Source organism: Manis pentadactyla, chromosome 6 (assembly GCF_030020395.1).
Source record: "Manis pentadactyla isolate mManPen7 chromosome 6, mManPen7.hap1, whole genome shotgun sequence".
NCBI lineage: Eukaryota > Metazoa > Chordata > Mammalia > Pholidota > Manidae > Manis > Manis pentadactyla.
Genome location: NC_080024.1, coordinates 146,396,992 through 146,424,465, shown reverse-complemented (window position 1 = coordinate 146,424,465; position 27,474 = coordinate 146,396,992). Strand labels below are relative to the sequence as shown.

Sequence of the window (27,474 nt, the reverse complement as noted above, 5' to 3'; positions counted from 1 at the left end):
CAACATTTGCTTCTATCATTTCTTTGCCAATCTTTAGGACACTTTTGTTAGAAAATGTCTCCATTCTATGTCTAGCTGAGTTACATTTCTAAACCAATATATATGTCCTATCCCTAACCTATTCCCACCATGTTTCTGAAATGATCATCTTCCTTTGCAAAGGACTGTACTCCACATTACTCCCATTATTTCTGATGTTCACTTAGTGGGTAATCATCTTTTTATAAGTCAGAGAAAGTTCAGAATAACATTCATGTTGTTTTGTCCCCACTATACTTTAGTGAACTGATATTTATCCTTATTTAGTGCAAAGCATGCTTAAAATTAAGCAAAGTAACCCTGAAATTGGTCAAAGCAGCTGAAAGAGCACAGATACGTCTGCTGGGTAAAGTAAAAGACTGCCATAAACTGGCATAATGAGTCATTAATTGCTCTGGCCTAGCTTTCTGTGGCTTGGAAAATTATTTTCCAGACCCGGCTACAAGGACAGTCTCTGGAGAATTTACTAGATTTGTGCAAAAAATGCTTAACCTCAACTGACCTAGTTTTAATTCTCATCTCCCAAAAAAATGCTTTGGGAAGGAATGAGGTAAGAGAATATAAATTGAGAATAGTGTTTTTAAATCTCCATTAGTTAAACATTCTAACGATGTACAATCATTTCTTTTTAAAAAAATTCTACAAATATAAGAAACGCTTTAACTTGACCTCAGACCTTTTCATAATGATATCTCATTTCTTGATCCTGTACTAATTGTCAATTTTATAAAATCTGTTTAACAGCAGATGCAGAAAATCTTCCTATAAAATTAATTACAATATATACATTAATAATGTCCTAATAGAAGTATACCAATTTTGAACTTAGTAAATTCTACCTGGAATTCTAGTAGCTTATCATTTCTTTGCCTTAAATGATTAAGTGATGTTTAAAAAAAAAAAAAAGAACTCAAGAAAGAAAATATACAAATTTGCACATAATTCTAAATCACTAGAGGTAATGAAATGGCAAACCTGTAAGACAGCAGGAATGCCTGGAGAGGCTATCGTTACTAGGCAAAATAAAAGATGGGGTTCTCTGAGGGTAAAAGCATTTGGGGAGGGGAGGGGACATTGACTTTAAGATGAGGCTTATTAACCCCATAAGGTACCAAATCAAATGCAGGTAAAGAACCCAAGACTAAAAGAGTATGGAGAGAGCTTCAGTGGGAAGGACGGAGGAAGGGAGGCACGAAGGAGGGAATACAACCTCCACACACCTGGCTCACTGTTAAAGCACAAGGCTTTAACAATATAGAAAAAAAACAATATTGAGCATTTAAAATAAGAGCTCCAGCTAAGTATCCTAACCTCTCTGCAATGGGAATGGAGGGGATGGGATGAGAGAATCTTTCTCATTTGCCTTTAGTTCTGGAGAGATCCACTCTTGTCCTCAAACCCTTGGTCTCTGGAGGACACAGACACCTACACAACTGTAATTCAAAAAGGTACGTGCAATGGTGGGATACGAGCACACAGAGCAGAGAACACAGACCTCAGAGCTCCCATGACATCACCAGTACCCACAGTCCCCTCACTTGGCAAAATGGGCAGGTATTCCCAGGCCCTTGTGCAGAGACTTGCACATCACTACCAAGAGCAGGCAGGACTGCGGTATGTGTCCAGGGAGCTCACTGCACAGCCTAATCTGGAAATGGAGACCTGGCGCCTCGCTCTCCCTGTGAAAGGCTCAGAGGATATGGCACCCACAGCCTCCAGAATCACTAACCGTGTCACTCCAGCAGTTATCTCCCCTCCACACACATAAACCCCATTGTGTCTCTCAGTAAGAACAGAAAAATAGAGCTCGGCTTGGGTGGAGATCAAGTCTGAACTCGGGTTCCTTCCTCATTTCCTTATTGGCAAACTGTGTGTAAACAAACCTCTTTAGAACGTCACCACCTGAGGACATCCCTGAGGCCCACCGTGGCAGCATGCCCCGAAGGGGGCATCCCTTTGACAACAGAGTAGGGAAAAGATAGCTAACCACAAAAAGTTAATGTTCTCAATTTCTATTTAAAGAAATAATATGAATATGTACTTTATTGATTCTATTAGAAATCATAGTTTTGTATTTTATAAAAACCTCAAGTTCCAAGTATAACATGGTCTGGTATATCTAACATAGAGAATTCACTGAAATTATTTCAATTATTCCACTATTCCTCACTTTATAAAATTATAAATCAAACCAGCAGGTAGAATAATTAACTCTTCTGAGTAGTTTTAGAAAATTTTATACTCTGGTTACAAATATTGGGGTCTTCCAAGATCAGTAAATATATAATGGAAATTAAACTCTTAAGAATATTTTTACACTGGTTTAAATACTCAGATTAAAATGACTGAACTGCAAAAAAAAAAAAATGACCAGTTACAGAGATCTGGTTAATCATATGCTAAGTTCCTGATATAGCAATACTTGACCAGTTTTGGAAGAATTAGACAACAGTAGTCTCCTAACAATGAAACTAATTTACTCAGCCTTAGATGACTCAGAAGGCATCTCAGACTTCTTGAATGCCTCTTGGTCATCATTTAAGGTCACTGATCAGTGTCCTGGCTACGCTCAAGTGTCCTTAGCAGCATACCTTATTCAATGGACTGCTTGGCAACAGACCACCTTTTATTCCACTACTGCACTGCCTGGATTCAGCTGACAACTGCATGTAAGAAGTACTTTCCTCTGATGTTTCCAGTAAATCTCAGTTGCTATTTGAATCTTGGTTTGTCTTGTCTTCTAGGCCACTATAAAACACTGTAAGTACAATTAAAGAAAAAAAGCAAGGAAGCAGAATTTCCTGCAGATTGTGTACACTTTGTATCTCGGTTCCCTCCTCTGCAAAATGGAGGTGATAATATCTCCTCAAGAGTTATTATTTTTTGTTGTAAAACCTGACCTCAAGGAGTTGTTATGAGTACCTATTTCACAGGCTATATAAAGCAACCAGAACAGTGCTTAGCAATTAGGAAAAGAGTTACCAAAATGTTAGTTATTACTATTTGCATTATTGCTGTCACTATTGGATCAATTCAGTAGGTGACACCATTTTCCTACCAACAAAACATCTCTATCAACAAGTTGGGGGGAAAAGCAAAACAAAAAGTCTGTTTATTTTGGTACTGACCTCATGAATGAGTAGCTAATTCACTTTGGACATAACGTCCAAAGCAAGGAAAATAATGGTCACATACTTCCGGCTCATCAGATATTATCTGCAAGTATATCAACAACCAGAAAGTACCCAGAAGGTCAGCTAGAGAAGGGATCTGGGAACCAAGTGACAAGGAACTGTCATAAGCGTCCAGGAGACACTTCTCCTGGAAATAGACTGCTGGAGGGTGGGAGAGGCACAGAAATCACAATAACTCTTCAACACTTGGAGGTTATCAAGTAAGAGAGGGAGTAGAATTGGCTTGTATTATACCAGACAGCAAAACTAGGATTAGTGGGCTGAAGCTATAGGGATAAAGCCTTCTGCTCACTTATAAGAAGAACGGTCTTGTCAGACACTACAGGCACCCAAAACACTACAGACATTTAAGAGAGAAGGAAGTTTTGAGAGTCCCCAAGATCCTTTTTCAAATCTTAAATTCTAAGTCTCTGAACTATGAGCCACCTCATGATGACTAGAATTTAAAATTAAAGAACATTTTCAAAAAAATGCCAAATAATTGTTAAGGTAATCATTCCAGAAAACAACCAATAATGTTACCTTTTACACAGTTGGGCCTTTGTACATATTTTCTCTCTCCTTGAAATGCCCTTTCCCCTTTCGTCTTTGTGTTGTATTCCTCCTTTAAGACTCAGCTTGCCCATTCCTTCAAGTCTTCCTGTACCCAAATATCTCTATTTTGAATTTCCAAGCTTTTCTTGTATTTGCACTACAGAATTGGTACAAGAGCAATCTTCTTGGGACAGGGCTGACATAGTAAAAGCTAAAATCCGTATCTCTCAGATCCTGGGTTCCACTTCAGTTTCCACACAGACTTGCTAGATTGTCCTTGGTCAAATGGCCCTTGATTCTTTATCTAAAGGATGGGTATAAAATGTGAAGTGAGCATTTCCCAAAAAGCCCTTGTAAGCCCTAGACTCCTTAGCAGAATGATGTTGAGAGTAAAGTTTCTACTATTATAATCCCAATGTAACCAACGATAGTACAATCCCCAGAAGACCACAATCCTAAAAGACGGGAGGTAAACCGTGCCGACAAAAAGCAGCAAACATTTCAAATTAAGAGGCAAAATATATGTACAAGATGACTAAGTAATTTTAAAGGGTTCCTTGCAGCCATATCTAATGACATAAATCTATTATGTTGGAAACTTTAATCCTATTAGCAGCAAAGTGATTATACTGAAGTTGTTAGTGAAGTAGTCTTTGAGTAAAATCTAGACAATAAAATACTCTTTTAAGCACAGGAAAACTGAAGTTCAACTGTGATTCACCACGTATCTTAGTCTTGTTTAAAGGGTGATATTCACTCATTATTTCATGTGACCTTTAATTCAGCATGAAATGTGGTCCTGACTTGCCTAAACTATGCATATTAAGGATGAACTCAATATATCATGGCAATCAAAAATTAACTGCAGAGACTTAAAAAAAAAAGATGGCCCAGAATTCAAATACCACAGTTAATAATGACATAAAGACAGCAGGACATTGCCAGCATGTCAGCCACTGATCAGTGAGACACATGGCAAGCTAAATGGCCTTATGAGCCATGAATTTATAACACTGGGCCATATAACATATACTTATAATACACTGGCCATGAGTTGATAATTGTGGAAGCTGAGTCAATGTGTATAAATGTTACTACACTATTATCTCTACTTCTGAATATTTGACATTTTTCATAAGAAATTAAAGACAGTCATGTTATCTGAAGCAAATCACATCTGTTATCTGAATCACCTTTAGCTTAATCTTCCTTGAAATTAAGAACAGACTTTAAAGTGGGACCACAGAGTGTCACAGAGGTGACTTACACTTCTACATTAAAAATAAGATAGGTACAACTTAGACTACAAATTCATATGAAAGACTACCTTTGAAAAGAATACACAGGATCAATCAACACTTCTAAAACTAATGCACTACAAAAAGAGGGCCACAAAGATGGGGACAGCTAGGTCAGCATTTCTATACTGTTATTTGTATATTTGACAGGAGCTCTTCTGCAATTCTCCTTCCTCCTCAGCTACTACCTGGGTCTTCTTATATCACAACTTTCCGACTACTTTTGAAAACATGTTGGATACATGTATCCATGCTGAGCAAATAGCCCTTTTTTACGCAGCATACAATGGGATGTTTACTGGATTCTTAAAGCATGTGGTGCATCAATATTTTAGGGATGACTTTACAATCAACATTGTAATCCTCCCGAAGGAGTTATTTTCCTCCACAGTGTCTACAGCTAACACACACCCAAAATAAAAAATCTAAAGGGAATGCCGTGGTTATTATTTTGGCAAGCAATACTTAGTGCTAAGATTAAGTTTTTAAAAAAATAAGTATGTAAGACATATCTTGGTAGAACTTTTCTAATTAATACCCTTTTGTGAAATTTCCCAAAAGCAAATGAAACAAATTAAAACAAAGATGACAACCTCTTTGTAGCCAAGATCTAGAAACTAAACTGAAAATAAGGAGTTTTCCTTTTAATTAATTACCTAATTCATTTTAATTTAAAAATCATTGGAATTAGTTCTTTTTGCCCTGCAATCCTGACTGGGATGGGGATGGCCATTAAAATTCAGAAACTTGGGTATTTCTTTCTGCTGTTCGTTTTTCTTTTAGATTCTTACCAAAATGAATCCTCATGCAAACAGCAGGATGTAAAGACAATCCATTCTGTGATCTGTTCTTCAATAAGAAGAGAAGAAAAAGAAACTGCTTTCACAGTAACCCTGAGTTAAACTATACATGTAACTTCCTAATAGCTACATATGAGGAAGAACAGTCAGTAGCGGGGAGAGGAAGCTGGAAGTAGAAGTGACTTAGAAGAGTCAGACTTTGCTGCTCCTAGTTTCCCGTAAGCACATATTCCCAAATGGACCGAGGTTCTCATCCTCCTTCCAGTAGCCCAGCCTACCCTCTCAGGATGCCGGGTGAAAGAAAAAGACACTGTCATAGGACTTAAAGAAAAGTATGGCCACGTGTTATATTGGATAGAAAGGTCTCTCACTGAGTTCTTCTGTAATATCTAATCTCTATAGTCAACCCCTTTCAACTCATTTCCCCTTTAACTCACTATTACAACTTCTAAAAAATGCTGAAATGTGTGTTTGGTTTTTAAGATTAGAGAAAGGGAAGACACTGTACTAAAATCTGCATTTACTAAAATGTTCTGTCCTCTGTCTCTACCCCTGACTTTTCAGTAAGTAATTTTCTTTCTCCACAATGTCTCCATCCTTAATTACTTTACCCCAAAAGGCTGCTGGGTTATAAGAACAGCAGAAGGTCATTTGTTCAGATAAACTAAGCATATGTACATCTTTATCAGCTTAAAATGAACATAAAAACAGATAATACTTTAAAAAGGCTGGCTAATCAGTGATGACAGCAGGAATGATGGTCATAAGATTATTTTCTTTATTTATGCATTTGTTTAGTCATTCACACACACACACACACACACACACACACACAATGTGCAAGTGTAAGTCCATCATGTGCACATTTCATGTAAGCCCTGAGAGGTAGGAACTATTACTATTCTCTTCATCAAATAAAAAAGCTTAAAATTTAGAAACTTGGACACAGTCACGGGACCAGTAAATGGCAGAACTCATGTCTGCCCTACTTTGAAACTCACACTCTTTTTCCCCACCCAATGCAGCTTCTCCAAACATCAGACACTTTCTGAAGGGAAAGGAAGTTAAGTTCTAATTCAAATTGTTAATGCCAATTAGCTACTTGTTAATACTAGCGATCTAAGGTAATTATCTCAAAGTACCTCCTCCCTCCTGGAAGCATGCACTCACATTTGTAGGAAATGTAAGCTGCAGTCCCGTAAGTGTGCGTGTACAAGTGTGAATTATCTTCTGCATGCCACTACATTAAATTTCAGCGTGTACATATCAAATGCTTTCTAATGGCAATACAGTAATCAGTGGAATGGAAAACTTGCACCAATATCCCTCCACCCTGCCACCATCATGTTCGCCTCTGTCCTAATTCTCCCCCTGCCCCCGGCCTTCTCCTACTGAGAGGTCTGACGCCTGAATCTGCTCATGGTTTGGGTGATCAGTGAGAGCCTTGCTACAGATGCACTATCCTATTAGGCCATGGATATAGCAGATTAGTCAACCAGCAACAGGAAAGAGTACTAACCAAGTTAACATTTGACATTTACAACCACCAGTAGAACATTAGAAATCAATATTTTCCACACCCTGTTTAAAAGGTATTTCATCATTTACCTCTATGTTTCACCTCTGCTGTTTCTCTAGGAACAGAAGCTCTTTGTAGTTAAGAACTGTATTTTGCCATAGTTTTAAAGGTGCAAATATAAGGAGTCTAATTAGTAGTATGGCCTCTGACTGGGGCTACAATTTACTAAGTAATCAAAAGTACGAACCTAGAAGACATTCTTTATTTCTTCCTTTTCTCGTGTTGTATAATGTATTAGTAAATCTCCAAAACATGGCCCCATTTACTTCTCTCCATTTCTACCCTTACCGCTTGCCTAGAATACACATGAGCCTCTTACTGGTCAGGCCCCCCTGCTTCTGTTCTTGCCCTCCACTCAACAGCCAATGTCAGATTGCGTGACTTTTTAGAAGAAAACTAATGGCTTGCCATAATGCCAATAATAAAATCCAGACTCTTTTCCCTGTTCTATAACATAAGACCCTTGCTTTCGCTGACTTTACATCCCTCATTCCACTCGGAGTTTTCACACTATCTTCTCCCACTGACCAGAAAGCTCCTCCCACCAGATCTTCAAATAATTGGACACTTCTTTTATGTCCCCTCCTCAGAAAGAATTATTCCTCTCCTATCATTCTCTGTCATATCACCTTATATTATAGCACTATGATTATTTGCTATTTTCTTTCTTGTCTGTTTACTTATTGTCTGTCTCCCGAATATAAGCCCTACCGAAGGAAGGGAATGAACTTATTCTTTGCTGAATCCCAGTGCATTAAACATGGACATATAGGAGGTACTTAATAAATGCTTGCTAGCTTAGGACATTGACTAATCAATTAATATATAAGACTATTAAATGATACTAATCTTTTTGTTATTATTGTTTCAATGAAAACAATCTGTCATTGGTAAGCTTGATAATGGATATATACAGCTGACCCTTGAACAATGTGGAGGTCAAGGATGCCAACCCCTGTGGAGTAAAAAATCCATGTATGACCTATGATTCCCCAAAAGCTTAGCTACTAGTGTCCTACTATTGACCAGAAGGCTTACCAATAACATAAACAGTCAATTTACACATGTTTTTATGTTATGTGTATTACATACTGTATTCTTGCAACAAAATAAGCCAGAGTAAATAAAAAGTTTAAGTTGCCACAAATCTCCAAAAAATTTTCCAATATACTTACTGAAAAAAATCCACATACAAGTGGACTTGTGCAGTTCAAACCCACGTTGTTCAAGGGTATTTTCATTTACATCCTTAACTGTGTTTGTTCAAGAACTGTATCTATGACTTGCTCCAAAAAGGATGCAAAGCAGCTGAGATATAGAATTTAGTCTAAAAGATCAAAATATCTCCATACAGGACAATCTATAAATACCTGACCAGTACTCTCCAAAACTGTCAAGGTCATGAAAAACACAGAAAGACTGAAAAACTGTCACAGACCGCAGGAGATGAAGGAGAAGCGACAACCAAATGAAATGTGATGCCCTGGATTAGAACCTAGAACAGAGACACATTAGTGGAAAAACTAGTGAAATCCAAATAAATTCTGAAGTTTAATTCAGAGTAATGTGCTCATGTGGGTTCTTAGCTTTAACAAATGTATCATGGTAATGTAAGATTTGAAAAAAAGGGGTGATGGGTATACAGAAACTCTCTGTATTATCTTCACATGTTTTCTGTAAATAGAAAATTATTCCAAAATAAAAGATTGATTTAAAAAATCAACATCTCCATGTAGAAAGAAATTTACTGTACTTTGACCATAGTTTGGCATTTTATTCTGAATAAAGCAAGAGTGTAGGCTGCTGATTTATTGCTTTGAACCCATATGATTGCTTAAATTTAAAGCACACTATTATTTAATACTTATCTCCTCACATATGCAACCACAAGAGTAATTTTAAAACAACTAGACAGATGCCTCTAATTGCACATTAATCCTACATTAAGTCTGAAGAAGTGTCATCTTTCAGATCTCCTCTAGTAGGGATGCTGCTCTGTACACTTAGAACCTCCATTTGCCTACTAGGTTGGGTGAATCTTCTAAGTCCCATTAACCTAAACTCTGTCTATTGCTTCTTCTCTAAAAATGAGAAGACACTAACGTTCCTAAGTATATTGCATCATCAAAGGACATAGCTGTTACCTGATAATTCAAATGTGGCCAGTATTTTAAAAAGACTTTCTAGACATTACTCTGTAATTTTCTGTTAACTGTTTTAAAGAGCTATTCCCTATTCATTCACTTCACAAATAATTACATCATACAGCCATCTGAATCACACTGAACTTGGATAACACAATGGATTATAACATATGAAAGTAAATTCCACTGTAGTGCTTCTGCACCCTAGAGAGGTTTCATCATTTCATAAACAAACTCAAAATCAAGGCACCAAGTACTACAATCATCCATTTTACACATAACTCTCTAAGTGTGATATAAAAACATCCTCACACATAATACCTGAAATGTCAGCATTTATTTATCTCATCTATCATGTTATACGAGTTTTTAATACACACAAAACACAGAGTTATATTGTTTCGTAGATCATGGTGATCTTACTTAATCAGGGGACTATAAAATGTTTAAAATATTAAGATGAAAAAATAAATTAAACCACTCAAAAGACAGAAGTTGAAAAGGTAAACGAGAGATGGCACAGGATTATCTTATAAGAAAAACCAGAGGGGAAACTTGTAACAATTTTCTGGGTATTTTGTGGTTTTGTAGTTGTCTTACCCTGGGCTAGTCCCTTTAATGTTCTCGATCTGGTGTTCTTATGTATAACATTAAGATAGTATTGTCAGTCTATCCCCTCAATTTTCTCTTTTTTTTAAGTATAAACAAAACCTCGCAAATAAAGCGTTATTTTTAAAGAGCTACAAGCTACTTTTTAGCCAAAATGAGCTTTTTTAAAAAAAATGAAAAATTGCTAATTATTGGCAGTATCTGAAAAAAAAATTGAGTGTATAACTGTATTTTGGAACTGGGTAAAGCAGAAAGCAACTCTTTAGCCAGCTAGCAGCTGAACAGAATTCTTGGGTAAGTGCTTACCTTGGAGACTTGTCGAAGCCACCTTAAATATTCTTTGAATGTATCAAAACAAATGTAGTAAGTCTGGCTTTGGGGTCCTGAGGAGCTAAATGCTAAACAGTGCTGGTGCTTTTTCACTTCTTCTACCTATAAAAACAAACAAACGGAGACAAAAGCAAGTCAGGAAAGCAGAACCATTTACATAGTTCATTAACTACACCTTAGATTAGTGAGTGTGCACAGATTTGCATCTTTCCTCTCTATATATGTTTCTCTTACTACTTAAAACATGTTAAGTTCCTGCATCTGACCAACCAAGAATTACAAGGAAATCAAAAAAGGGGGTTTTATCTTTGTTAGATTTCCCTACAATAGTGAAATTCTCTCCTTCCTATTCAAAATTGGATCAGACTCCCTCTCTTATCTTTCTATATCCTCACAATAAGGATGCTGGGGTTCTACTTTCTTTGGAGGGATTTTTACTTAAGATATTATTTAAGGATTTTTACTTCAAGTGGATTTTTTCTTAAGGGACTTTCGTATTACCCTGGATTACCACCTTTTTTAAAAGAGGTCTTCAAGCATGTTAAGTTTTAAATATTTAATGTGAAATTGAGATTAACCTGAAATAACCCTACCATGAAAACTTTCAAGTGTTAATAATGCAGTGATATAGTCAAATCAAATTTATACTGCCAGTAAATTCTTCATGAGGAGGAAAAGTCCAAACAATAAAGTAACATGACACTACACAAGCTCCTGTTTCATTTACAAAAATCATCACAAACCAAGTCACAAAGAAAGTGTAAAAAATTTCAGAAAGATCACTATCACACAGATAGTTTTCTTGGACTTCATTGAATTAGAAGTCAATAATAAAAAAATAAATTTCAAATCCAAGGACACTTAGAAGAAAATAACATATTTCTAAACAAGTAGTGAGTAAATGAAGAAATAACAAAAATTTAGAAATTCTTAGAACTAAACCACTAAAAAATACTACATATCAAAATTTATGGAATACAACAAAAGTGGTGCACAGACGGAAATTTATAATTTTAAATACTCATATTAGAAAAGAAGGCAGAAAATTAATTTGACTGGCATGTATCTTAAGAACCTAGGGAGGAAAAAATACCAAAACCAAAAACTGAATGAACTCAAAGTAGAATGAAGGTGGTAATAAAAAGCAGAAATTAATGAAATGTAAACCAAATATACAACAGAGAGCACTAACATTAACAAAGCCAAAACCTTTGTCCTTTGAAAAGGCTAGAAAAATTGAATATCAACTGATAACAGATCAATGATACCAACTGAAGAAAAGTTTAAATAAATTAACAATGAAAAGGGAGACATGATTATGGACCAGATTAAAAGGTGAATATTATAAACAATTTTGTGGCAAATTTTTATAAAATATATTTTACCAAAACTAAATCAAGATAAAAACATAAGACCTAAATAGTCCTATAACCATTAAAGAAATTCAATGAATATTAAAAAGTTTTTTTCCTCAAGAAAATATCAGACCCATATGATTTTACAGATGAGTTTTACCAAACTTCCAAGAAACAGGTTATTCAAACTTATGCAAACTCATCAACAAAACAAAAAAATGAAGAAAAACACCCCAATCTATAAGGCCCGAATAACCCAAAACAGATGACAGCAGTAAGAGAAAGGAAAATTACAGGCTAATCTCAGTCATGAACACTTATCTTAAACAAAATATAGCATCAGAATCCAGCAATATAAAAAAAAAATCATGAAGTTTGATTTACTTCAAGAAAGAAAAGATGGTTTATAACATTTGAATTATAAAATCATGAAACACATAACAGATTAAAGGAGCATGTTAATACATTAATATGATCATCCCCATGGTTGCAGGAAGAGCATTTGGTAACACTCACTATGCATTCATCATTAATGATAAAAACTCCTGGCAAACTAAGAACACAAAAAACAACTTACTTAAGCTGACAAAGTATTATCAAACATCCAAGGCAAATTTCAATGTTAATGAAGAGATCCCACTCTCTCCTAAGATTACTGATAAGACAAGTATCTACTTTTTCTATTCAATGTTGTACTAGAGTCTGGCCATCACAGTAAGACAAAAACAATTAATAAGGAAGAAAGAAAATTGTCATTATTTCAGTATGACATGATTAACTACACAGTCTGGACTCCTATATTAGAATAAATAAAATTTAGTAAGGTGGCTGGGTATAGGATGAATACTCAAAAGTCAACTGCATTTCTAGACACTGAAGAGAAAATTAATTTTTTTTAAATGCCATTTAAACTAATCTGTATTGACAGAAATAGGCCAGTGGCTTCTTGGGGATGGGGATGGGCCAAGGTAAGAGGAAAAGAGTGGGAGGGAAGGGGTTCAAAGGAACACAAGGAAACTTTTGGGGTGATATGACCACTATTCTTGATTGTGGTGACAGCTTACTGGATTATACAGCTACCAAACCGTACTCATGGGAGTTACAGTTATCAAACTGCTATCAAAATGTGCAGTTTATTATATGTCAATTACACATCAATAAAGTTTGGTGAAGATGTAAAGAAATAGGAACACTTGTACACTGATGTGAGTATAAAATGGTGCAACAACCTTGGAAAACAATTTGATACCATTTTGTAAAAGTAAATGTGCATGTGCTTTACAGCCCAGTAAATGCACTCCAAAGTATATATCCATTGCGATGTTTCTCAAGGAGGTTGTGATAGGAATTTTGGATTGAACTGTCCTTCATTACACATCGTGCAGGACTGTCTGGTGCTCTACATGGTGTTTTACTCTCTGAGCTCCTTCCCTGTAGGTGCTACCTGTTCCCTGCAGCAAAGTTACTAGTAGTAACCAAACATGTTATCTACTGCTTCACTTTTCCCAGGCCCCTTGCACTAAGATGAAGTCATGTGACTAGTTCTGGCCAATGTGCCACGGGCAGAAATGGCACATGTCACTTCTGCATCCAAATATACAAAAGCCAATTGATGACCCTCCAACAACAAAGGCAGGCTGAAGTTTCCAAGTGTTATGAGGCATCAGAGACTGATCAGGCTGCATCCCTGTACAATTTTGTGAAGAAAGAGATCTCTACCAACCCACAGTGGACATTTAGCGTGAGTGAGAAATAACTGCTATGGCAAGTCACTAAGATCTGGGGAATTTTGTTACCACAACACAACTTACCTTACATTAAATGATATGCTGAATGTTCAACTAATGACCATCAGAATACTTGCACATATCATCAAATGTCCCCTTTGGGCACAGTAACCCTACTTGAGAACTTCTTGCACTCCAGGAAGCATATCAACATAAGACTATTTCACCAGCATTATTTATAATAACAAAAAAGAAGCAACCCAAGTGTCCATCAACAGGAAAATTACTTAAGAAATTATGAGAACTGAGAACATTTACAGAGTAGAACGTTATGCAGAAATAAAAACCACATATAGCAAGCAGCACAGACTCTTATTATGAGACATAGTATTGAGTGAAAAAACTCAAATCACATACCACACACAATATGATACCATTTTTACCGAGGTCAAAATCAAGCAAAACATAGTTAAATGATAAAAACATTTCAAAAAAGTAAGAAAAAATGATGAATACATATTCTAGGACGGTGGCTACATCTGGAGTTGGGGGACACAAAGGGACAGAGGTAAAGAGAACATGGATAGAAACACTAGTATTGCTACTACTATGTTCCTAAGTTGAGTAGCAGGTTAACAGTTATTTACTTTATTATATACAACTACTTAACAAATATAAAATAAAAGGAAAGTATTATTCTAAAAATCTATGTTAAATTCTAAAGGACAAATTAAATATAACTGCACAATGAATAAAAACTTCTCTATTAAACAATTATTTTTTCAACAATTAAATTTTATTTTATTTTTTGGTATCATTAATCTACAATTACATTAGGAACATTGTTTGCTAGACTCCCCCCTTCACCAAGTCGCCCCCACATATCCCATTAGTCACTGTCCATCAGCGTAGTAAGATGCTGTAAAATCACTACTTGTCTTATGTGTTGCACAGCCCTCCCCGTGCCCCCACAGACATTATACATGCTAATCGTAAGGCCCCCTTTTTTCTTCCCCCCTTCTCTCAACAATTAAATTTTAAGAGAGCTTTATTTAACTTCATATTTGGAATTCTACATTTGAAAATGTATACTGATGATTATGTTTAAGTAGTGTGTCAAATTTGATTACCACAGCAATTCTGGCTAGGTTTTAACCAATCTATCACACACCTCATTTCTCTCTATATATATATTAAAAAAACAAAAAAAATCTTCCATTTACTCTCAGTTTTCCCTTTAAGAACAGAACAGAATGAAAAACCTAACAGATAAACATTAATGACAACTCAGATTGTAAAGAACGAATCATTTTTTTCCTAACTTGGTCAACAGGTTTTCATAGCCACAATTTTTCAACATGCTGAATTATTTTTAAAGGTGTAGTACAAAACAGGTTTTACAAGGTTTGCTGTGAGAAGAGGAAGCTATTACCTTTCAATTCACTCAATGGTAGAAGTCCATCCAATAATAGGCCTGGGAAATAGGACAAGTCTCTGGCACTGAATGAAAATGCTCATTATAACTGGATCTTCTGACCTTTATCTGAACATTCCACTTCCTTCCTGCCTCTCCTTCTCTCAACACAATAATCTTTCTGACCATCTCCTTTATATGTTAAGAAATTTTTCACCTTAAAGTTCTACCATAATTGCTTCCTCCTTCATCACAAAATTCCAATTCCCCCCACAAGTAATCTCTCCTTCCACTAATCTCCTCCACTGCTTTTTGCACCTCTCTTGAAGCAGATATTGTGCCCTTTCGTCACCTCCAGAGAGTAAATGATAAGCTATTCAAAGCTAGGAATGGTGACTTACCCATCTTGGTGTTTCCAGGATGCCTAGCAAAGTGGATTCCCCACAGAGGATATTTAATAAATAGTACTATTAAATTTGCCTATGCAAATGCCTAACATCATAGAGAAGAAAGTAACTGTTGACCTAACAGGGTATCAAATATTAAATATGCATTTTTAATCATGACCTAGGGGACTAATAACGATGACTAGTTTTTCAGCAATCCATCCAAAGCACAAAATTGTCAGTAATATGATATCACTAATTCTTCAATGTTCAGACAGAAGTCAAGAAGCAAAGGTTTCAAAATGGGTGACTGAAATAGATCTAAATATACCCTGCAGCCTGGCCAAAATATAGTTTTTCTAAAATGATCAACTATAAGTCTTCTTAGGACTACAATGCATAATATAGTAGAAGGGGTTAAAAAACTGACATGGGTATTTACTCAAAAGGAAGGACTAGTTTAAACTTAGGAAGAATGAACTTAATACACAGCAGATGAATAACAAAACCATTTATTACTGCACACATCTGGTCTTAACCTTCTTCATTTCTAATCCCTGGAACCAGTAGAGCAAACATTTACCAATTTCAACAAGCTCACTTGAACAAAAGTTGGTTTCTTATTTTTCCTCTCTTTATATTCTCCACATCCTGCCTTCTTTCCCATGCCTATTCAGGGGGGAAAATGGTAAACAAAGTGCTTAATATGCCTCTAATTTCTTGAAACTCATTTCTTCATCCAAATTTGCCTTCTTATTAAAAAATTATCACACCATTTAAAAATCAGGAAATAGTAACATATAATATGGTAGTAAAACCTACTGATATTTGGAGTTTATTACTAAATCTGGAATAAAAAAAGAAAAGACTGCACCATTTTCCCAATGTGGTTTCTTTCTATTTTATAAATGATGGGAATAAAATAATTAACATGCGCAAAGAAAAGCAGCCAGTAATGTCGGAAATATCAGCTGTATCACAGGTTTTCTCTGAAGTAACATTTCAGGTTAAAAATTATGACCAGCTTTAGTGATAAACTAAAAATGCTAACCCCACTAGTCACTAAACACAGAGAGGTATGGCAAAGGGGGATCTACGATTCACGCTAGAGAGTTCAACCTTCAATAAGCATGCTTGAGTGATCCTAAGGTCACAGACTTAAAGATCATTTATTACACCATTCTACAAAATATGTGCACAAGATGGCAAAAGGAAGTCTACTCAGATAGACTGATTTATCATCTACAACAGCTTAAAATATAACACTGAAATTCCAGTTGCTCTATTTTCACTCCTGTAGGTAAGATACATGTACTAATAATGATGAAAAGATTGCCAGGGCCTCACATGAAACAAGGGCATTATTATTTTTCACAATTCCACCAACCAACAGTGCCCACTCTTTCAAATTGACTCTTTGCAATCCTGTTGGCAGAGCACAACAGGAACTGAATAAGACCTTAGATGAGTAGGGAACCACCTACCCTTTATTACAGAAATGGCTCAAAGTAAGCTCCTTAATGACGCTGGCAAAAGTGTTAGTATTTCGTTTGTTTAAACTTACTTTTCCACCAATCAGTGGCAGGATATGCATCTTTCCAGTCAAGCTGTCTTTCACAGATGATACTATGAGGCAGGTCCCACACAGGATGACTTGGCGTCTGGTCCATCGGTTCACCGGCAACTGCATTTTGCCTTTGCGGACATTATACGTTCCTGAGAGCTGAATCCGTTCAGAGCTACCGGTGCTGTGAGGCTTTCCTGAAACAAATACAAGCAAGTATTTCAGTCTTAAAGAAAGAGCTTTGTTCTACTCACTGGCCTACCAGATAAATTACTTGAACAACAGAGAATAATTACAGGGAAACAACCTAATTTATAACTGAGATTATCTGAAACCTGTAGTAATGCAATTAGGGCAAAAACAATTACATCTATCCCCATGAACATTTTCATATTAGGTGAAGTGGAGTTTTTTTCCTTAAAACTGTAGGGAAGGCCCTTTTAACTCCTCTGTTATATCCCAAGTTTTACTTTCCTCTATATCCTTCACAATTTTATATTTAAAAAAGAGATGACTTCAAGAATTTTATGAATGGCCAGAGGAAATTTAATCTGCTAAGAAGGCAAGACTACAGACTGAGATAGGAAAATTCAAGATCCAGCATTTAATGAAACTAATCAGCTTTAATGGAATTAACTGTTGATATTCTTCCTCCTACAAATATCCAATGTATACTTACTATTAAGGAGAACTTAAAAATGAATGACTTTCTATTAAGAAAATGCTACTCTATAACTATAGGCTAAGTCTCAAAAATAAGTTTAGTACCAATCTATAAGGGATGTTGTATGGCTACGCTTGTGACTAATGGAGGGGACACAGAAACAGAGAGAGAACAAGAGAGACTGAGACTCAGAAACAAAGAGCAGAAATGATCTGAAGAGTCTTCATTTCCCAGATGGAAATGAATTTGGCAGAATGATATTCAGGCAAGTCCTGTCAACAGAGTAGGGGAACTACTGTGATTAACATGTGATGAGTTATACAAAGAAGAGAAAAATTATTTCCCAGTTCTAGAAACTGAGTATATAATATCAAATAGTAATGAAGCCCATGCTCTTAAAATAAATTAATGAGGGACATAGATTCTCAAATAAGAACCAAGCCAGCAGTGTTGTCTTATATTTTTTGGAAGTCTGTCTAGCTGCCAAAGGCTAGCAGGAGAAACAGATATCAAAGAAATTATATTCTTATGAATATTAAAAATTAACATAAATAACAAGTTGTTTTGGTAGATGTCTGGTGTCTAACACCTAAAGGAGAAGGAACAGGAAGAGCAAGCAGCACCAAAAATGTATCTTAAGACCATTCAGAGAGTGTTTGAACCCTCCCAATACATGCCTTTGGGCAGAAATGTTAGTAAATAACAAAAAACAGCAAATCTGAAACTTCCTCTTTCTTCCAGTGTATGAGAATGTTTTATAAAATAAATACTGCACACTACATAGTTTTGCTGGGGCTGGGCCACAATAAGGTGGAACAGTGGTTCAGCTATTTGAACTTGATGCCCAGCAAACAACCACTCCCAGTCCTCTCCACTGAGTTGTTTGTCCACCAAATGCTAATGTCCCACAAAGGGGTATAAGCCCAGGAAACTGCAGAACAGACGTGACTTGCCAAAGGCTGCCAGTGATAGATAAGACCACAGTCATTCACCTGTCCTATTCTGTACAAGTTTATTTACACCCAGAGAGAAAGATGCCCAGGCTCCCAGGCTAAGATCTCCTTTCTACATGGTGGACTTTTCTTCCTATAGGGAAGAAGTGGGAGAAGAGAGACTCACATAAAAAGTGAAAGGCAAGTACAAGACTAAAAACAATGTACAACAGGCACCATGACTGTAATAAACTAATATTCTCTAACAAGGGGTCTGATCTAAATATGTGAATACACACACACACACACACACACACTTGCATGCAGACTAAGAATGTAAAGAAACAAACATTTTGTTCAGCCACATCAGAGACTGGCCTCAAGGACACTTGGTAACCTGTCACACCAATGTAGATCTGTGGGTAATTAGAGACTGAGAAAAAAAAGACAACAGGGCCACATAAGGAACAGTCTGTCAATTCTCCAACTGCACAATAATCCTAGGAAAAGGCTCAGAGGAAATCACCAGAGTGGACTAAGGCTGGAAGGGATATATATAAATATGGAAACATCAGCAGAGGCAGGCTTTTTATTCCCCAGTTAGAAAAATTCCGAAGGGGCCAGAACAGTCCTAGAGCCTCACGGTAAGATCAGTCTGACCTTGGAAAGCTCTAATGAATCAAATCCCTCTTGTCTTATTCTGAGTGAACTACAGTATCTTTGCTGTTTGCTCCCTCCCTGAGGGTTCCAGATGAGACACACCTCAGGACTTGCTATGTACCAAGTGAGCTCTGGGGAATAAGGAGATGAATGAGCAGTGTATATGTGGGCAGTCACCCAGGTGACCCTCCTTTGTGTATGACTTCCTTATTCTATGACATAAGGAATTATTTTAGTTCTGACAAGTCTCAAACTTCTCAATTCAGAGGAATTCAAACTGTCCTATGCACTTAGTAAATGCTGATAACACCAAAGCAACCAAAGCCTGCCCATGTAAAGGTGGATCAGTCATTCATGCTTTTATTTATCAGAAATGTTACTCTAATTCCCTATAGGTTTAAGGCATTTCTTACATGATCCAGGAGGAGAGACAGACAAAACAAGTATTTCAAGCTGAGATAGACCTGATCAAAACAGAGAGTGATTTAAAACATACACTTTCTCTGTTACTCACTTGGCACATAGTAATTTGGTAAGATTTGATATACACACACTCATAAAATCACTGCTGGAAAATGAGTGTGCTGATCTTTGCAACACTTTCTTGTGCCCGTTATTGATTCGGTCGTCTTCCTCCCAACCCTCCCTTGTGCCTCCCATGCTCAGGCAACTACTGCTTTCAGTCACTTTTTGCCCATGTTGTTTAGTGTGCTAAGAGTTCGTTCTTTTTTTATTGCTGAATAGTATTCCATTGTAGGAATAGACCATTGTTTAACCATTCATCTGCTGATGGACTTTTGGGTTGTTTCCACTTGCTTTGCTTATTTTGACTAAGAACACTGGTGCACAAGTTCGTGTGTAGACATTTGCTTTTATTTCTCTTGGGTAAACACACAGGCCTGGGAGGGCTGAGTTGTACCATTTTACATCCCCATCACCGGAGCAGGAGAATTCCAGTTGTTCCATCTCGTCAACACCTGTAGCTGTTCTAGGGCATGTGTAGTGGTATGTGATTATAGATTTAATTTGCCTTTCCCTATGACCAGTGATGCTGATCATCTTCTCAAGAGCTTCCCTTCTTTGCTGAGGTAACTAATTTTAAATCTTCTGCCCAATTATATTCTGAATATAAGTCCTTTGTCAGATACATGACTTAGAAATATTTCCTCCCACATTGGCTTACTTTTTCATTTTCTTGACAGCACTTTGGGAAGCAAAAATTTCAATTTTAATGAAGTTCAATTATTTATCTTTTATAATTAGTGCTTTTTGTGTTAAGAACTCTCTGACAAGCTTAAGGTGACCAAGGCTTTCTCCTGTTTTCTTCCAATTTCATAGTTTTAATTTTTACATTTAGATCTATGATTAACTTCAAATTAATTTTTGTACCTGTCAAGAAATAAGTAGAGGGTCGGGAAGTTTCTTGTTTTTTAACAAATGGCTCCCTAAATTATTCCAGGACCATTTTTTAAAAGATTATCTATTCCCATTGAAGTGCTCTGGCACCTGTATCAAAACAAAGTTCTACTGACCATTGTGGGGCTAATAAATTATTATCATAGCTGATTAAATGTCCTTGTCAACTAATTCAGTCATCTGTATCATTTCTATGTTAGTCTGAGTTTTTCTTTATTATGGGTCACATTTTCTTCCTTCTTTGCATACCTGGGTAATTTGGATGCCAGTCAATATGAACCTGATGGGTTGAGTACTGGGTATTTTTGCATTTCCGTAAATATTATTGAGTTTTATTTTGGGACACAGATAAGTCAGTTGGAAACAGGTTGGGTTCTTATGAAGCCTACTGTCTAAGATTTGTCATACAAGACTAGAGAGGCCTAAGTCTAGAGCTAATAGTAGTATTAGCAAGAAGTACCTGCTGAGCACTCTGACACCTATAAATTAAAAAATTTTTCCACTCGGGCTGGTAGGAATATGAACTGTTCCTGGCCTGTGTGAGCTTTAAGGTTTGTCCGCTTTGCTGCTTTTCAGTGTTTTATCCCCCAGCCTTAGACAGTTTCCTCACATATACTCAATGATCACTATCTAGCTGCAGGCTCAGTGCTGACTCCTTGCACATCTCCAGGACCCTCTCTGAGCAGCTCTTTGCCCTCCAGCACTCTGCTCTGCAAGCTCATGCTGTTCCACTTCACTGGACTCCCAGCTCTGTTTCCTGAACTCAGGGTGAATACCAAGCTTGTCTGGGTTCCGCCTCTCTGCAAGTGACACCTGCAACTCTCTCCCATCGAAATTTGGTTAAATTTGTAGGGTTCTTAGTGCATTTGTTGTGGAATTTTGTGTCCTGTGCTGCCCGATGCCCAATGTCTGAAAGCTGTTTCATATATTTCACCTGAATTTAGTTGTTTCGGGTGAAGAGTAAATGTGGTCCCATTTACTCCATTTTGGCTGGAACAAAGTGCCATAGTTTAAATTTAACTCCTTCTAATACTTACTATTCACTTTAATAGATTATAAAAATATGCTTAACATAATTAAAGATTTTCTTCAAAATGCTGAATATCAGTATATTACTATATTCAGAAATTCAGAGAAGCCTGGTCAGACCAGTGCACTGGAAGAGCCATCTGCCCTTGTCCAAAAATGGCTCCAAACTTCAGTATTAACATAGCTTTGGCTCCTCTTCTCCTCCCATTACTGACTGTAATGAATACCTATGCAACTTGCTGCCTTACTTTACACTCAATCCTAAAACAAAAAACCTAAAGGTAGCTCTACACTTTTGTAAAATAAAGGACTGAACTTCATGGTAAGTCTTCTCCTCTACTCAAAGGCTGGCCTTGACTTCCATATTTGTATTAAAATCCAAGTAGTGGAGGCTTCTGAACAATTCACTTCTGGCTAAGTTGGGTATCACTGTATTGCCTTTCAAAGAGAAATGTAAAAAGAACAACAATACATTGTTAATTAATCTTTCCACCCTGACACAAATATTAGAACTTCAACCTTAAAAGACGTAACTAAGAGAACTGGATAGAACAACTCTGATAGGAAAATCCTGACTGAGAATTCTAAAATAGCCTTCTTTGGTGACTCAAGTGGGAGTAGGGCTGATTATTACTACAATTGCTTCAGACATAGTGCTTCTAAGTGTGGTCCCAGGACCAGTGGTACCAAAATCATCTGAAAACCTATTAGAAAGGCAAATTCTCAGGCCCCACCCCAAAACTACTGATTTGGCATTTCTGGGGGTACAACCCAGCAATCTGTGTTTTAACAAGCCCTACATAAACACTGGTCTGGACCAAAGGACAGAGTGTCGTGATGCTTTAGACAAACACAACCATCTTTAAAAATAAGAGCCAGGGTTTTTGCTCATTTCTTTTCTTTCTTCTCCTTTCCTCTCAAGTTTAAACTCTACACTTAAATGTCATTCCACAAACATACAGCATTTAAACTTTTTTGGGGGAAAAGAATATAGTAAACTACCTCTAATTTAGATTTCACTAACTTAGAATTTTGACCAGGAGCTTTTGCATTTGAAATCATCTTCTGTAAGGAATTTTAACCAAGAAATGATCAGAAGAAAAGTATTTATTTAAGGGAAATAACTACAGTCTGCCCCGCCACAATATGTGATTCATTAATGCCAATTAGCTCATATATGGCTGCAAATATATGGGGAATGATGTCAGTATAATATGCATATTGTATTGGTTTATAAGGATTTACTCTAAACAAAAGGAGCCATAACACTGGGAGTAGAATTATACCCTGCAAAAGCAAAGGAAAAAGCACACAATAAATGTAGTCTCAGTGCCCAAATAAGCATTTCTACTCTTCTGATACTATGCATTCTTAATATTCCCTAAAGCAATTCAACTTCCAGCCACAATAAGCTGCCTGCGTGGGCTGCCACGGTTATCTCCTGAGGCAGCCATTATTACCTTTTCTTAGTATTTTAGTCATAGAGATACCTGGACCTGGAGTCTTGATCCTTTCCAACTCCATTTTTGCATAAGCACTTTTATTTTTAATTTATGATTTTAGAGGACATCGGGATTTTCAGGAAATATGTATAGTAGCAGAAATACTTGCTTTAACTAGACCATTGAAACCACCAAGAAGTAAGTACAAATTTGGTTGTTGCCAATTAGTCTTTGCTAAATATATCCTAGTGTCTGTCATTGCAATAGTTTAAAAATGTCCACAAATTCTTTTAAACTTGTCGCTTCAAACGGTGGAATCTAATTCTATTCCCCTTGCATGTGGACTGTACTTAGTGACTCACTTCTAACAAATACAATGCAGTAGAAATGACAGCCACTTGTGACATCTGAAATCAGCTTGTAAAAGTCCTTGCTTTCTTTAAGATCACTCCTACTGGGTCCCAGTAGGAGTGATCTGCCTGCCCTGGCATGAGGACACTCTGGGAACCCAATGAAAAGGCCAAAGAGGTGAGGCTCTGAAACTGCCTGCCAGCAGCCAGTAAGGAGCTGAGCCCTCTCTTCAGCAGCCAAGTGACTGAGCCATACTGCAAGCAGATCCTCCTGTCCCTGTCAAGCCCAGAGAACTGCTGCTCCTAGGACATCTTGACTGCAAACCTTACGATACTGGAGGCAGAACTACCCAGCTGAATTCCTGACTCAGGGAAACTATGAGATAATAAACGCAGAGTGTTTTAAGCCACTAAATTTTGGGGCAATAACTAATACAACTTTAACCAAGGTGGTTTTACTTAGTTCTATTTACCTAAACTTGGTACTTTAATAACCTACATTTCCCTAAAATAATCTACAAAATTATTTACAGAACTGTGTATAAATAAGGGGGGTCTACTGTAACCTGAAATAGTCAAAAGCAAGAATAGAAACAGCACATTAAGCAATCACAATTTCCAAAGCTTTAGAGAATGACAGTATTCATGATGATATGGCACCAAAAACAGAAAATCTGATCACTACATAAAAGCTAATGGAAGATTTACCATGTCCTTGGACCTGAAAACGGCCAGGAATGAGTGAGAACACTCAACCCGCACCTCAACCTCCTCTACCATGAGAGCTTAGACTGATAAAACTCTAAAGCATGTTTCTTATTACATATAAATCCTTAAATCCTTCTTGACTACCTCCAGTGACAGAAACACTGAATTAAATTACTTGCCTAGGGTCATTTCAAGAGCTGGCAGAGGATTTAAACAACCCCATAACAAGGTCTAGAGACCTGAGCACGAACTGGCACCTGGGAATTTTGTCTCAGAGCTGAAAGGCTCAACAAGCCCAGCAAGGCGTGCTGGCAGGAGCACCGAAACAGATTTAGACTAGTTGCTTTTAGCTAATGGAAATGACAACCAGCTGCTAAATAAATTAGGGGAGGGTTAATTTATGCATCAGATCAAAATATGTAAAGTCAACTGTCTAGTAAATCTTGCTTCATACTGACAGCTACTCAATTTGATTAGGTTTATTTATATCTCCCAAATTACAGACCCTTATCCCTGAGAATATCATGCCCTGAACCTTTCTTATCTCTGAATTCTTGAATACCACTAGAGCTCACAGCTTTCCTTATAATATTCATTAAAACAGTACCTGGAAACTGTGAGCCAACCCTTCAGTCTTACAGAGCCTGTAAACACAGAGCCAAAGCAATTTAAAATAGAAAAAAAAAATTACAGTATTGTTAACAATTCTTTTTGACCTGGTGGGTCATCAGCATTTGATTGATTAACCTTGACCTAAGAAGCAAGTGAATCAAGATGGGGAAAAGATGAGAGAACACTGGAAATGAACTAGAAGGCAGGTACTGCCCTCTTACACTCCACTCTTCACTCCCTCCTTCCCCGATCTCCCGTCCTCACAAAGAACCAGTCATTTCTCAGGCATCTTTAAAGTTCCCTCCATTCTGTCATGAAAATTACTCCTTAGGTATCTGAATATCTGGTGCTCATGTCTCTTCATGGGATAGATATGTATTTAGAGAAGGTATTTTCTTCAACTGTGGATTTCGTTACAATTTTGCATTCACAGAGACCATAACACTTCCCTACTTTATGAGCTTCTTCAGCTCAGTTTCAGGAGCAATATAGAGGTCAGCTGGTGTGGCCCCTGCTTATAAACATCATATTTGGAAAAGAACACACATTTGAAAATTTTCACCAAATCACCATTCACCTGTTAGTCAATGTCTTCACCATCTATTACTTCCCAGAAATGGTAGTCTCATCTTTCCAGTGTATAACCAGCCCATATCTTAAGAGCCTTTTCAACAATCTCTTGAATTTTTTTTTTTCATTTAATAAGCAATGCTTTCCTTGGCCAGTAAAATCATTTGAATAGTTTCATTAACTTTTTATTGTCATCTGCATTACAATGGATGGTACACTTGTTTACATCCATAAGTTTATTAGGCTTCTGTCACCTTCAACAATCTTAAATTACCTACAACTTCTACTTTTTGGCTAAAAACCATCACTTTGGTTGGCTTCAGAATTTTCAATCACCTGCTTTCCCAGCTGGCTTCATTTTTGTGGTACTTCTCCACAAAGATTGTCATAAGGCACAAACATTAAAGCATAAAACACCATGAGTGAGGAGAAACAGCTGAACTTTGCTGAAATGATGAAGCTGGGCAGCAGACCTCAGGGTAGGCTTGATTCAAATACTGGCCTCAAAAAAATTACAAATTACTATATATCATGGTGCTCTAGAGGCCACAGAATGACTTACATCTGAGAATACCTAAGGTCCAGTATACCCGTATATTCTAACTGCTCTCAAAGAATAAACAGCATACTCACTACACCTCCCTATGATAAGAATGGTAACTTGTGTCAGAGGTGATGTATACTGCTGTGGGTGTGGAAATCAGGTTGATGAAGCTAGACAGCTCCACAAGCTCCAGCTGAGTCAAATTTTCACTGGGAGATGCTTTTATTAGGACTGTTATGAAGCCAGGCACAAGACATTTGTAAGTAAATACTAAAATAAAAATTCTAAAAGCAAGCATGAATGATTTTTGGATAATCCACACCACAGTACCTCTCTCCTATGACATGTTAAAAATAACCAACTACATTTCAGTTTCCTTTGCTGCCAAGAACAGGCTTTCGCCAGGCTGACTTGAGAAGGTTACAAAGAACAATGTCTACATAATCACCCAAGACGCAGTGTGTGATTCTAAATTATCTTCCACAGTGTTCTCTCTGGGAGGCATAGTTAGAGTTTGCTGTCCATTTTTTGATACATACATACAAATTTAAGCTCAAATGCTAAAGTTTGACTTTTATAAACAGAAACAAAGATTTCAAGAGCAAAACAATTTCTTAAAAACATTATTTTCCACTTCTCTCTAACGCATTAGATAATACTCAGTTGACAATCTGCCCTTTTCCCTTCGCAGATGGATTACACACGAAAGATGTTGAGCATACATTCAGAAGTTCTAAAACTGATCTTAAGAAATTATCTTATATAAACATCAACTGAGAAATGTCTAAAACTCACCCATTCCAAACAGATGACAATCCCTAACTTAGTAGGAGTCTCAAAAACAAATTACAAAATCTCCCACAATTAGCCCACCCCACCCCTATGATTTACCTATAGGAAACTTTGGAAGCTTTATTTTAAACCTCACAACCACACACAAAAGCCACAAAGTTCCCACTTAAATTATTCTCATTTTTAAAAAAAGGACAGCCCTATCATCAAGCTTAAGAGAGTAAAGAACAACAGAATAAACATAAACTTACTTTCTTCATAGTATGATAAACATCTTGGTGTACTTTTCCCAAATTTTTCACTTAGCTAATTTGCTTACATACTTGTAATCATAACATGCACACCATTTTCTCTCCTGCTTTTTAGTCTCTCAAATTGTATCATACACACCTTCCAAGTTGTCAGTCTTTACATCTTAAAGATTTTTGAGATAGTACATTAGTATTTTTTGTTTATATATTTCCACATTATTGACAATTGTTTCTAAGTTTTCACTCTACTAATTGCTGAATGAAAGTGCATGGCTTTTTTTTATGACTCCCAATCCCCCCTTAACATTACCAGTTCATTCTAAATCTAAACCCAGCAACTCTAAGTCAGCTGTAAATCAAAATGAGCAAAATATAAGCATGCTTCCATTATTGAATATTTCTCCCAAAGGAACTAATAACCTTTCCAGACATCCTAAGAACATGTGAAAGAAAAAAATAGCACACTGAAGCCACATTATTAAAAATGAACCCACATCCACTACCCATAATGGAAATAGGTTTCACATGTTG

General features: G+C 36.7%; 1 protein-coding gene across 1 annotated transcript in view; it reads right to left on the bottom strand.

Annotated features, from left to right (window-relative positions):
* PHLPP1 (PH domain and leucine rich repeat protein phosphatase 1) overlaps positions 1 to 27,474 on the bottom strand; it is a 218,964-nt gene that overhangs the window by 81,100 nt on the left and 110,390 nt on the right. The window contains exons 2-3 of the mRNA XM_036876709.2: positions 16,974 to 17,170; positions 10,504 to 10,629 (exon numbers count right to left, since the gene is read on the bottom strand). Of these exons, the coding sequence (XP_036732604.2) occupies positions 10,504 to 10,629; positions 16,974 to 17,170 (323 nt within the window). The remainder of the gene's footprint in view (positions 1 to 10,503; positions 10,630 to 16,973; positions 17,171 to 27,474) is intronic.